The sequence below is a fragment of the Leptopilina boulardi genome, unplaced genomic scaffold (assembly GCF_019393585.1).
Source record: "Leptopilina boulardi isolate dan_hultmark-lab unplaced genomic scaffold, ZJU_Lbou_2.1 LbouV2_325, whole genome shotgun sequence".
Taxonomy (NCBI): Eukaryota; Metazoa; Arthropoda; class Insecta; order Hymenoptera; family Figitidae; genus Leptopilina; species Leptopilina boulardi.
The window spans coordinates 4,823,706-4,837,841 of NW_026137891.1; the positions used below are offsets into that span (position 1 = coordinate 4,823,706).

Genomic DNA, 14,136 nt, shown 5'->3' on the forward strand with positions numbered 1-14,136 from the left:
ATCAAATAAAATTTAATTATTCTCAAAAATTTGAATTCAAAATTAATTGAATTTTCAATAATTTGAATTTACAAGCATCTAAAATTTAATTATTTCTCAAATTTTCCATCGAAAATTTTTTTTTGAAATTTAATAATTTCAATTATAACTCTAAGGAAATTCAATTATTTTTAACTATTTTAATAATATTCTTTGAAATTTCAACTATCTGAAACCATTTTTCAATTAAAAATGATTTTCAAATTATTGTATTTTGTCCGCATTTTCTAATAAATTTTTAATGAAATCAACTAAAATTTTAATTACAAAACACTTAAAGTTTCAATTAATTTCAAAAATCTCAATTTTAAATCTTTGAAAATTCAATTAAATTTAAAAAATGTTTTCCAAAAATTGTTTGATAAATTATTTTTAGTTCTGTAAAATTTAATAATTGTTTGAAAATTAACAATATCTTTTGAGATTTAATTATTTCTAAAAATTTCAACTTTAACCCTTCGAAAAGGATTATTATTAAAAAAAAATTTTATTTAAAAATCTGTAAAATATATTTGTTAAAATAAAAAACAAATCCACTCTTTTTTAGAATATAAATCGACTAAAACGACTTTTTTGTATCTTTAAGTTGATTCGAGGCCTGTGTTTTTATAATTAATATTTAATAGATATTCGTTGGCCCCTAGTACCTTAAAAATAAATTTTTAAAAATAAATTTTTTTCAAATTACTATCTTGTACGAAATTTCCTGGCGCATCTTTTTTCTCATCATAAATTTTTTGTATTTGTATACAATTTTTGAATCAATATACAACTTTAAAAAAAATTTCGTTGGTAAACGTTGTGTACTTCAGCTTCGTGAATTGAATTTTCGAATTTGAAATTTTAAAGAAACTTATTCCGAAATTTGGAAACACAATTATACAACTTTGTCAAAAATGAGAAAAAGAATTGTCAAAATTTGACACGTCATAAGATTACTATTCAAAAAAACACGTGAAATCAGAAAAGGCTAACTTCAAGTTAGGACAGAAGGACAGACCAAGCATTTTATTATTATAGGGGAATAGTGTCAGGGTTGGACACTTGGCTTTTTTTTAATAAGAACACTAGCGCCACCTGTGTGCGTACGTGACAAATCTTCTAGTAGTGTAACCTAACTTTTTGTGGCATAACATTTTTGAAGAATCAAAAGTAGCGTCTCCTGTGACTTCGGTGCAATCGAAGAGACAAAAAAAGTTTTGTTTGACTTGTGAATAAGCCTAAAAAATGTGTAAAAAAAAGCAAGAATTCGGCAAGGTAAGCTTATTGAATGTATTGTGGGGTACATAATTTAAGAAGAAAAAAAGTGAAAAATCGAATCGCGACACATGTCTGGTTATGGTTAGCACAATTCGAAAATGATGCTTCTAGTTAGGGTTGGACACCCATATTAATTATGAATTTGACACAATTTATAAATAAATAATTATAAATTTTATTTTATTGATATTTCAGTGCAAAATTGTGCCAAAGATATTAGAAAAATAATAATTAAATTGTATAAATCTTGTTCATCATTTCATTGAGTTATTTGGAACAATAAAGCGTTATTTTTTATAATTTGAGTTCATTCCTTTTTTAAACCCATGAAGCTTGACAATTTGTAAACAATAACTAAAGATAAACATGAAAAAATAAGAATAAAAAACATTACAAATGTTATTTTACGTTTTTACCAATAATGCGTTTCGATTTTCAAAAAGTGTCCAACCCTGACTGAAAAGTCCAACCCTGACTAGATTTTTTTTTTTAAAATGTTTATAACTTTTTTAATTTTGGACCAATCAATTTACGGTCCACAGCAAAAGTGTTCCTCTTTTGTAGATCTTTCCACCCATATACCACAATTGACTGAATTTATCAAAACAAAATATTTATAAACAAAAAAACCAAAACTGTGTCCAACCCTGACACTATTCCCCTATTTATATAATAATAATTTGTTTATAATTTAAAAATAATAATTAAAACAATGTCGATAAAAGATCAAGTTCTTGAAATTTATTATCATTTATTTATTATTAACAATTTATTATTTTATAATAAATTGTTTATAATAATAAAAACTATTTTTATTATGTTAAAAATTTAAATAATTTATTACTGTTTAATAGATTTTCTAATAAATTTAAACAATTTATTATTGTTTAACAAATTGTATAATAAATTTAAACAATTAATTTTTGTTATAATAAATTGCATAAATAATTTTAAACAATTTATTATTGTTTAATAAATTGTATAAATAATTTTAAACAATTTATAATTGTTTATTAAATTGTATAATAAATTAAAAAAAGAAATTTTTAAATAAATTAAAAATAATGTATATATAATATGCCGAATGTTTTTTTGAGAAAAAATATTTTTGAACATGAATATATAGATGACTATAAATGCAGTTAATGCGGTTGATCTCTGAAGTACGAAATCAGTGTACATAAACTTCTCTGGCTTGATTCCAGTGAATGTAGATCGAATATTAAATACGTTGCAGTGAATTATGAATGTCACACCCTAAGTACGATTTCCAAGTGAAGAACACGAGTTATGTGCATTCATATGCTCCATAATTATTAATTATAATTTATTATTCAATTTCTAAAACTCAAAACTGATTTCAAAATTTGGAATTTCATTTTAATTACAAATTCTCAATGCTTTTATATATATTGCGGGAATAGCAATCCATTCACGAATTGCAAATTATTGCATTGACAATTTATTATCTGTATATTATTCATTAGGAATTAAAACCATATTTGTTTTATGACAAATAAATATTTACATAAATTTCAGTAGACAGTGAAAAAAAATTTATTTGATTCAAATAATTGGATACTCGACTATTATCGAATAAAATAAATATAAAAAATTCAATATAAATAAATAAATGTATATAAATATATATGAATAAATAAATATAATGTAATGTAAATAAATATTTATTTTTATAAAATAATTATTATTTGAATAAAATAAACTTTATTTAAACTACAAATTTCTGTTTTTAAAACAAATAAAATTTAACTTATTAGAATAAAAATTATTTGGTTCAAAGAAATATTTGATAATGGTCAAATAATCGATTATTTAAATCAAATAAATTTTGTTCCATTTATAAAAAAAATTTATTTTATTCAAAAGAGGTTTTATAATAATAAATAGAAAATCTTTATATTATGCGGAAAAAAAGAATTTTCCAAACAAATTGCAAAAAAGTAGGATATTGTCTGAACAAAACATCTTTTTCTACTTTAAAAAAGTCCTTTCTTGAGAAAATGAACATTTTCTAAAGTGAATTTCCTGTACCAAAGAACTTTATCTACTTAAAAATAAATTTAGGCTTTTAACATGAAAATAGAGGAAAAAATTTGTTTTTGCATAAAAATTAAATTTATTTTACATTTATAAAAGTGTAATAATTTTCACAGAAAAATGGAAATTTTTTTTATATTTAATTGTGCAGTAAAATTTTCATTCGAATGTTATCTTCTAAATATAACGCCTTTTTAATGGATTTTTATTTAATTCGCTTACTAATGAGAATAACAAATTAATTATTTTTTTAAATAAATTATTTTTTTTTAATATAAAATTTACAAATTTATTATTTATAATTTTTATTCAGTTAGCTTACTAATTTAGTATAATAATTTTTTATTTAAATCAATTATTTTTTTCAATTAATTATTTTTTAATATGAATTTTAAAAAAAAATTTATAAATTTTTTGTTATAATGTACGATTATGTGATAAAAAGGAAAATGCTTTAAATAATATCAATTAAATTCCCTCTATATTTTATTTGTTATACAAAATTTTGATTGCGCTTCGAGTAGCCGGCAGGAATAAATAAATCGACGTTCACACTGAAAGTAATTCACTTTTATTGTTGTCCGAATAAAAGGCGATTGTTGTGATGTTTCATTGCATTGTTTATATCATTTTTCAAAGCACATATATAATCCACAAAAGCACTGATCTGAATGGAAATATTTTAATCACACATATTTATATACATATATATCGATTCTCATTTCCGGATTTTATAAAAAATAAATTGAAAATTAAAATTTTTCTTTCATCTTACATTACAACGTAATTAAACATCAGTATTTTGTTTTTAATTACAATAACAACTCTCTTTCTCTCTCTGTAATTATGTATATTCAAATGCGAATTTATATGAAAACTGGAACATATAAATAAATTACTTTTATGAATACAAAATTTCACATTTCTCACTTTCCTTTTCAATTTGCGTTATGGAGTGAAATTTTCTCATAGTTAAAATAAATTTGTCGTATATGCAGTGCAATGAAAAAAAAAATGATTAAATTTTATCTTTTTCACAAACCCCACCTTTCTTTTTATTGCAATTTTGGGAAAATTTATTTTGATTACACCCGCATTTAGTTTGAAAAAGTTTTTTTTTAGTAATTCGAACATATAAAAAAATTTATTTGATTCAAATAATCTTCTACTTGATTATTATCAAATAAATATTTATTTGCATCAAATACAAAAATTATTGATTCAAATCCCATGTGAAAAAATTAACGTTACTAACGTTACTAATGTTACTAACGTTAGTACCTATAAAAAAATTAAGAGTTTCTAAAATATATTTTCACAGAAACTTTGCCACTACTTTCCCATTACCACTTTCACTTCCACTTAAACTTTTTATAATTTTCATTCCCATTTCTACTTCTACTTTTTCTAATTCTCATTCGCACTTCCATTCTCACTTCTACGCTTTTTAATTCTCATTCCTACTTCACTTCCACTTTTTCTAATTTTCATTCCCATTTCCACTTCCACTTTTTTATATATTCATTGCCACTTTCACTTTTTCTAATTTTCATTCCCATTCCTATTTCCACTTTCATTTTTTCTAATTTTCATTCCCATTCCTATTTCCACTTTCACTTTTTCTAATTTTCATTCCCATTCCTATTTCCACTTCCAGTTTTTTATATTCATTGCAACTACCACTTTTACTAATTCTCCTTCCCACTTTCACTTCCACTTGTTCCAATTTTCATTCCCATTTCATCTTCCACTTTTTTATTTTCATTACAACTTTTTTATATTTTCACTCCCACTTCCATTCCTATTTTTTAAATTTCCATTACCACTTTCACTTTTTCTAATTTCCATCCATTGTAATTAAAAAAAGTGGAAATGGTTGTGTAAATGGAAACTAATGAACAGCTAATGAAAATTAGAAGTGGAAAAAATGGGAGTAGAAGTGGGAATGAAAATTAGAAAAAGGGAAGTTGGAATAAAAATTAGAAAAAGTGGAAGTGGAAGTGGTAATGAAAATAAAAAAGTGAAAATGGGAATGAAAATTAGAAAAAGTGAAAGTGGAAGTGAAAGTGGAAATGAGGATTAGAAAGAGAGGAAGTGGGAATGGAAGTGCGAATGAGAATTAGAAAAAGTGGAAGTGGTAATGTAAATAAAAAAGTGGAAGTGAAAACGGGCATGAAAATTATAAAAAGTGGAAGTGAAAATGGGAATGAGAATTAGAAAAAGTGAAAGTGGAAACGGTAATGAAAATAAAAAAGTGGAAGTGATAATAGGAATGAAAATTATAAAAACTGCGGGTAAGAACATTAAATACTTCCTGGTGGTCGATTTTCGACAAGTTTCTGCAAAAATAGAATTTAGAAACACTTTCTTAATTTTTTTATAGGTACTAACGTTAGTAACATTAGTAACGTTAGTAATATTAGTAACATTAGTAATGTTAATTTTTCTACCTGGGATACAATTTATTTAATTTAAATATAATTTATTAATTTCAAATAAAAATTAATTCAAGTAAATATTTATTTGATAATAGTCAAGTAACCGATTATTTGAATAAAATAAATTTTTTTATATACGAATTTATTTGGGGCAAAAAAAAAGATAAATAAATGATAAAAAAAAATGCGTTAAAGAGGCTTCCCTTCCGCCCCTATTTATACATACGATTTAGATGAGTCGATACGCTTTAATTCCTCGTGGGAATCTATATCAGTTTATATATGGAGAGAGAGGGAGCAGATTGAAGCAATTCCCATGATCCTAAATCAGTCCTGACCCAACTTTCATCCTGGTTTCTATACACAAGTTATTTCCCAAAGAGTGTGTTTCCGCACAGCTTCCCTATACTTCGGCTATGTAAATAATTGAGAGGATTAATTCCCATTCTCTTGAATCTTAACCGTGGCTCATTACACTAATTTTGAAAAATTTAAAAAAGAAAAAATTAACCATTTAGAAAAAAATTAATCCGCATTGGAAAGAAAATTGTTTTTATAATATTTTTTAAATTATTATAGAAATTTGGGATAATTATTCGTATGACTGAAAATATATTTTACTATTGATTTTATCAGTAGGGAAATTTAAAATGTGTCTGACTAAAAATTACTGTTACTACTGATTTGCAATTGCTATTATTGTGGCTGACTGTAAATATTTTTTACTACTTAAGTCTTAAAGTAAAAGTAGACGAATTTAGAAATTTTGTCTGACTGAAACTGGCTGTTTCTATTAATAATTTTTTAAATCCGACTATAATTAACATGAACGACTCAAACGAAAAATTGGAAAAATTAGATCTGACTATTAGTAATTCTTACTATTAACAAAAAAATTGTACTAATTATATGTCTGGCTGATACTGTCTTTTACTACTGATGTTTTTATACAAAAATTAAAATATTATGTCTGACTAAAAATTGACTGTGACTACTGACTAAAAATTGCAATTATTATGTCTGACTATAAATATCTTTTACTACTTAAAGTATAGATTGACGAATGTAGAAATTTTGTCTGACTAAAACGGTTTGTTTCTACTAATAATTTTCTAATTCCGACTATATTTGTTAGGAACTACTGAAACGAAAAATTGAAAAAAAGGTCTGACTATAAATTACTCTTACTACTAAAAATAAAATTTTACTAATTATGTCTGCTTGAAACCATCTTTTACTACTGATTTTATGAATACACAAATTAAAATATTACGTCTGACTAAAAATTACTGTTATACTGACTCAAAATTGCAATTATTGTGTCTGACTATAAATATATTTTACTACTTAAAGTATAGGTACGCGAATTTGGAATTTTCTGTCTTACTGAAACTGTATGTTACTACTTACAGTCTGAATATGAAAATTTGTACTTTTCTGTCTTACTGAAATTGGATTTTACTACTAATAAATTCATAAATTATTTTTTCTGACTTCAATTGAATCTAACTACTAATTAAAAAGAATTTAGAAAGTCTTGTCTGACTTAAATTGACTTTTACTACTGATAAAAAAATTTGGAATGCGCTTTCTGACTAAATTTGACTAGCACTGCTAGGAAAACGATATTAATTCTGTCTAACTGAAATTGACTTTTTCTACTGACACAAAAAAGACAAATTGGAAAATTCTGTCTGACCAAAAGCCGACACTACTACTAATGCAAAAAATTATATTAAACTGTACAAGCACCGTCTGACTGAAATTATCATCTAATACTTAGAAGACCTAAATTAGTCATTTTTTGTCTGACTAAAATTCACTGTTACTACTAGTCTTAAAATTTGAAAACTGTAAAGTTTTACGTCTGACTAAAACGGCCATTTACTACTTATATACAAATTTTTTTTTACAAAATTTAAATAAATTAATTTTTATTAACAAAAAAAGGGTACAATATCCTAATTTTCTGTGTCAATATTAAATAATATGAATATTAATAATAATAATAATTTTTTTTATTAGGAGGAAACGTGGAAAATAATAATAATATGAAAAAAATTATGTAAAAAATGAAAAATTATCTAAACTACAAATGGAGGAATTTTTTGAGATATTTTCTATAACATTTTTCGATAGTTGTGGTCGTTTAATATTGTTATTATGATATATAGAATAACGAGATACAATATACAATATATATTCGAATGTAGTTTGTATATATAGAGTTTCGCTTTATGCTTTATGTAAATATTTCTCCTTCAACGAACTCGTTGTGTTTAATAATACAACAATAGCAAATGTCGAGTAGCATGATAGCTTCCATAAAATGAGCTTTTCGCTCATCTTGTTCTAGCAAACTTGAGAATGATTAATCACCTCTGAGATGAAGATGAAAAATTTTATATGCTGACTGGACCATCTGCATCTCGAGCATAATCTCGCTTTATATATATATACATATATATACACAATAAAATTGTCATTAAAAATTTAAAGGAATATACAAGAAACAGAAAATGAAAAATACGAAAATGAAGAGTTTTTCTTCTTAAATGATATTACAGTTAATTTAAAATTATCAAATTACTACAAAATTTTTGTAACAAAAAATTTGATTATTAATTTGATAAAAAGTAGTTGTATTTTTTGTAGATTTTTTGTATTTGTATTTTTAATTTTTATATTTTTATCAATTTGATACTTTTAAGTTATCTGTGATATCTAAAAAAAGTCTTTTTAAAAAAAAACTTTCCTCAAAAAAAATCTTTTTTTTTTAATGAAAAAATTTTGTTTTCAAATTGCTTCTTCAAAACAAAAATTAATATTTGTTTATATATAAAAAAAATAACACGTATATTTTTAATTTGTACTTTTCCATGAACACATTTTCAGTGTGGTAAAAATGTGGCTAATTTACTTAATTGAAGGTAATTTAATACTTCTAATTTTTTCTTCTTGTGTGAATATATATGCTATATTATGATCTCGGTCTCACTTTTCAAATTAAGTTTCATTAGGGAAAGTAAACAAGACCATATAATAAAGTCTAAAAAAAAAATATATGAATAAAGAGGGTTAATATTTTATGAAAGAATAGGAAAAATTTCCTGTAAAAAAGTACCATACACTTTTTGATTAAAAAAAAAGAAAATTTAATTCCAAAAAAGATTTAAAAAAAAATTTTTTCTTACTTTTAGTATCTGTTTATCTGATCAAAGCCAATAATTAATTTACTTATAATTGCTGTTTAATATTTTTCACATAATATTTTTTTTATCTATAACCAAGTATTTTTATATTTCAAAAAGTTGTAATAATTATTTATTCACAAATTTTAATATTATTTTTAATATTATTAATTTTTATTAATAAATATTTGAGAAATTTACGGAGAATAAATAAAAATTTCCTAATAATTTATTAAAATATAATACCTATTTATTAATATTTTTTATAATAATTATTTATTTAAAAATTTTATGATTAATATTCTTAATATTAAAAATTACTAAATTATTATTTTAATATTATTAATATTAATAATAATAATATAAAATTTGTAAATATATTATTATTATTTCAATAAATTATTAAGGAATTTTTTTATATCTTCTTGGCAAATTTTTCAAACTATTATATCTTTATCTAAAGCAGAGATATCAAAAGATTATTTTACCCCAAAGCCATGGCTCCGATGTTATTTCCGCATAATTTTTCATCAGTTCTGAAATGAGAAAAAATCAGCGCAAAAGAGAGAGTGAGAGAGAGAGAAAAAAAAAACGACGATCTTTAACGTAAGCGACAAGGGTTATAAAATGGTTCGCGGTAAATCTCTTCCGTTTAAAGTCCAACCTATACGATGGTTGTAAAAACCGCTGATAAAACCGTATCACTCTTTCTCTTTCATGGAATAATACCTCCTAGGTAAATTGGGGCCGTCATTTCAAAAAAAAAGAAAAAAACAACATAAACTGTGTATTTTTTTTTACGATGTCTAGAATTACAAAAGTTGTGTCTTTTCTGCTGTCTTGACACACAACTTCATCAATTTCACCCATAATAATCCTCTAATATTGCAATTTTTATTTTTCTACTTGGAAAAAAAAGTAAGGGTAAATTTTTCACGTAAAATGCAGTGAAAAAATGGAATTTACTTCGAATTTTCATTTTTTTACAATGGAGGAAATATTATTTAATTGTTTCGTCCTAATTTGTTGTATTTTTAAAATTATTGTCCCATAAATTATATAATAATAAAATGCTTGGTCTGTCCTTCTGTTCTAACTTGAAGTTGGCCTTTTCTGATTTCACGTGTTTTTTTGAATAGTAATCTTATGACGTGTCAAATTTTGACAATTCTTTTTCTCATTTTTGCCAAAGTTGTATAATTGTGTTTCCAAATTTCGGAATAAGTTTCTTTAAAATTCCAAATTCGAAAATTCAATTCACGAAGCTGAAGTACACAACGTTTACCAACGAAATTTTTTTTTAAATTGTATATTGATTCAAAAATTGTATACAAATACAAAAAATTTATGATGAGAAAAAAGAGGCACCAGGAAATTTCGTAAAAGATAGTAATTTGAAAAAAATTTATTTTTAAAAATTAATTTTTTATATACCAGGGGCCAACGAATATCTATTAAATATTAATTATAAAAACACAGGCCTCGAATCAACTTAAAGACACAAAAGTCGTTTTAGTCGATTTATATTCCAAAAAAAAGTGGATTTGTTTTTTATTTTAACAAAAATATTTTACAGATTTTTAAAAAAAAAATTTTTTTAATAATAATCCTTTTCAAAGGGTTAAAGTTGAAATTTTTAGAAATAATTAAATTTCAAAAGATATTGTTAATTTTCAAACAATTATTAAATTTTACAGAACTAAAAATAATTTATCAAACAATTTTTGGAAAACATTTTTTAAATTTAATTGAATTTTCAAAGATTTAAAATTGAGATTTTTGAAATTAATTGAAACTTTAAGTGATTTTTAATTAAAATTTTAGATGATTTCACTAAAAATTTATTAGAAAATGCGGACAAAATACAATAATTTGAAAATCATCTTTATAATTGAAAAATGGTTTCAGATAGTTGAATTTTCAAAGAATATTATTAAAATAGTTAAAAATAATTGATTTTCCTTAGAGTTATAATTGAAATTATTAAATTTCAAAAAAAAAAAATTTCGATGGAAAATTTTAGAAATAATTAAATTTTAGATGCTTTTAAATTCGAATTATTGAAAATTCAATTAATTTTGAATTCAAATTTTTGAGAATAATGAAATTTTATTTGATTTTAAATTTGGAAAATAATTGAATTTCAGTTCATTTTGAATTGAAAAGTTTGGGAAATAATTGAATTTTAATTGAAATTTTGGATAATAATTTAATTTAAGTTCATTTTTGATTGAAAATTTGGATAATTAATTTTGAATAGAAATTTTAGAAAATAATTGATTTTTATTTCATTTTAAATTGAAAACTTGGTAAATAGTTAAATTTTAAATTGAAAATTTTGGATAATTATTGGATTTTTAATTGATTTTGAATTAAAATTTCAGGTAATAATTAAATTTTAGTTTATTTTGAATTGAAATTTTTAAAAAATAATTCAATTTTATTGTGATATATTTTTTTTAAATTATAAACAATTGTTAATTTTTATAAAAATTTTAATTGAAAAATAATTTTGATATAATTGAATTTGTGATGTATTTCATTAAAATTATTAAAAATAATTAATTTAGTGAAGAATCATTTTAGTTCAAAATTTTTTAAATAATTGAATTAAAGAAGATCTGAAGAAGATCTACATTTTATACTAAAAAATGTATTTTATTTACATTTTTTTCAAATGTAAAAAAAAAATGTCGCATTTTATTAAAATAAGTCGATAAAAGTCGTATTTTTGAAAAAAGTCGGAAAAAGTCTTATAATCCGAGGCCTGTAAACATATAATTTTCATTATTATTATTTAATATGTAATAATATTCTAATAAATTAAATTATTATTGATAATATTAATCTTTAATTTCTTTATAACAAACAATTAAGTACTTAATTTGGCGAGCTTGCGCGCGTTTAATTCTGCTAGTTTATTAAATAAATAAAAATTTAAAAAAAAATTATTACTTTTTTTTACATTTTTTTTTACTTTTTTTTTAATTTTTTTTACTTTTTTTTGAAGAACACATTAGAAAATTATTAAAATATTTATAACCCTCATTTGAATTTGCAAGAGAATGATTAATTTCTTTTTTAATGTAAAATAAAAACCTTTTTTTTAAGATAAAAATAATTAATTTTTTTTTTGGTGGGAAAAATAATTAACTTTTTTTTTAAAAGAAAAAATAATTAATTTTTTTTTGAGGGAAAAAAAATTAACGTTATATTTATATTGGACCAGTGAAATCAATTTGAAGTTTCAGGCAATGAGGCGACATTAATTGCACTTTAGTCATTGAAACCTCAATTCAAATTTCACTTAATACCCGGATATTAACATTCGATGAATCCTCAAAACGATCGATATTGCGAGCTTTAAAAAAATCCGAAAATAATTATTCATCTCACACACTACTTGCGAAAAGAGCTTTTTCTCATCGGCAAATTTTTTTTTTTTTTGCTTATTTATCTCGCACCTAAATTATTCAAAAATTTTGTTTTCAAATTACATTTTTATAATTTTGCACATTTAAGTGTGTGAATGTCAAAGAAATTTAATTCAATTTGACAAAAAAAAATTATAATTATAATAATTATTATTTATTAACTAAAAATAATAATTATTTTTTTAACTATGAATTATAATTATTATTTATTAACTATAAATATAATAATGAATTTTTTATTAATTTAGAAAATAGTAAGAAAAAATTAAAAATTATAAAAACAGGAATAATAAAATTTACAATATTGTTTATAATATAAATTTTGCTATTGATGGAATCAATGTAAATGTACAAATTTTTAAAAATAAAAAATAAATGTTTATTTATAATAAATATTTTTTTTTTTTAATAATTTATCTTATTTTGTTTGCAGAAAGCACAGGAGAAGATGAGGATAACGTCAGGGGTGTGGAAACCCCTAATGAAGGGATTGGTAACGAGGTAGAATATCACTACCAGATGACAATGTCAGGTAGCTCGAGGGGCTACTCCACTGTCGGGGGTTATCCCCATGGGGTCGACCAACACCTCAACTTTGACCCTGAAGATCCACCACCTGCTCCACCATCTCTTCAAACACAATCCTCCGTTCATCAAACAATGCACTTTCTTGATAAGCCGGAAATCGACAAAAAAGTCAAGGTAATAATACACGTTCAATTTTATTTAATAAAAAAAAACACACACACACACACACAATTTAAATTTCCAAATTTTTTATTTCAAAAATATTATATAATTTTATTTCAAAAATTTTCATAACATTTTTATTGAATTAAAAGTTTTAATATAATTACAGTTTTTATTGAATTAAAAATATTTTAATAAAATTAAAATTTTAATTAAACTAGAGAATTTAATTTTCAATTAAATTTATTCTTTTTTCTTTTGTAAGTCCGTTAAATAAATAAATAAATTTAATTCAGTTTAATTGCAATTAAAATTTTTATTGCAATTAAACTTTTTATTGCAATTTACAAATTTTATACGTACACTAAAAACAAAATTTATTTGATTTAAATAATCAATTAAAACTATCAAATAAATATTTATTTCTATTAAACAATTATTATTTAACACTATCAAATGGTATTTGTTTCAAGTACAGAAATTAAATTATGGTTGATTAACAAATTGGTTCAAATAAAGTTTATTTAATTCAAATAAAAATTATTTGTTTCAAGTAAATATTAATTTAATAATAGTCAAGTAATAACCAATTATTTGAATCAAATAAATTTCTTTTTCAATGCAATAAATTTTTTTTTTATTAAATCAACAAAATTTAATTTTAATGCTCATGAAATTGTATTGAATCAAAAAAAATTAATATAATTTATTTTTTTCTCTTATTTTTGTTCTTAAAAAAAATGAATTAAAATAACTCTCATTTCTTGTACAATGAAAAATAATATTTAGTAAAATTATGAAATTGAATTTTTTTCTTCACAAAAAAGCAGTTAAAGGATATAAATTTTTTTGATTCTTTTTCGATTTAAAAATGGAGAGAAAAAAATTTAGCAATCACGGGGGCTATACTCTAAGGGCAGATGTTTATTTGGGGGGAATTGCGAGCTAACGACGTCTTACCTTTGAATAAAAAAGAAATAATAAAAAAAGGGGATTGAGTGCCAATCCAATTTACGCAAGTTGCCG

At 22.6% G+C, this 14,136-nt stretch overlaps 1 protein-coding gene across 12 annotated transcripts in view; it reads left to right on the forward strand.

Moving 5' to 3' along the window:
- Window positions 1–14,136, forward strand: part of LOC127284681 (transient receptor potential-gamma protein) — a 142,378-nt gene that overhangs the window by 94,668 nt on the left and 33,574 nt on the right. For all 12 annotated transcript variants that reach the window (XR_007843515.1, XM_051310256.1, XM_051310258.1 and 9 more), the window contains exon 3: window positions 12,854–13,122. Coding sequence is in view for 11 of the 12 variants with exons in the window: in XM_051310256.1 (XP_051166213.1) it covers window positions 12,854–13,122 (269 nt within the window). In the remaining variant the exon portion in view is untranslated. The remainder of the gene's footprint in view (window positions 1–12,853; window positions 13,123–14,136) is intronic.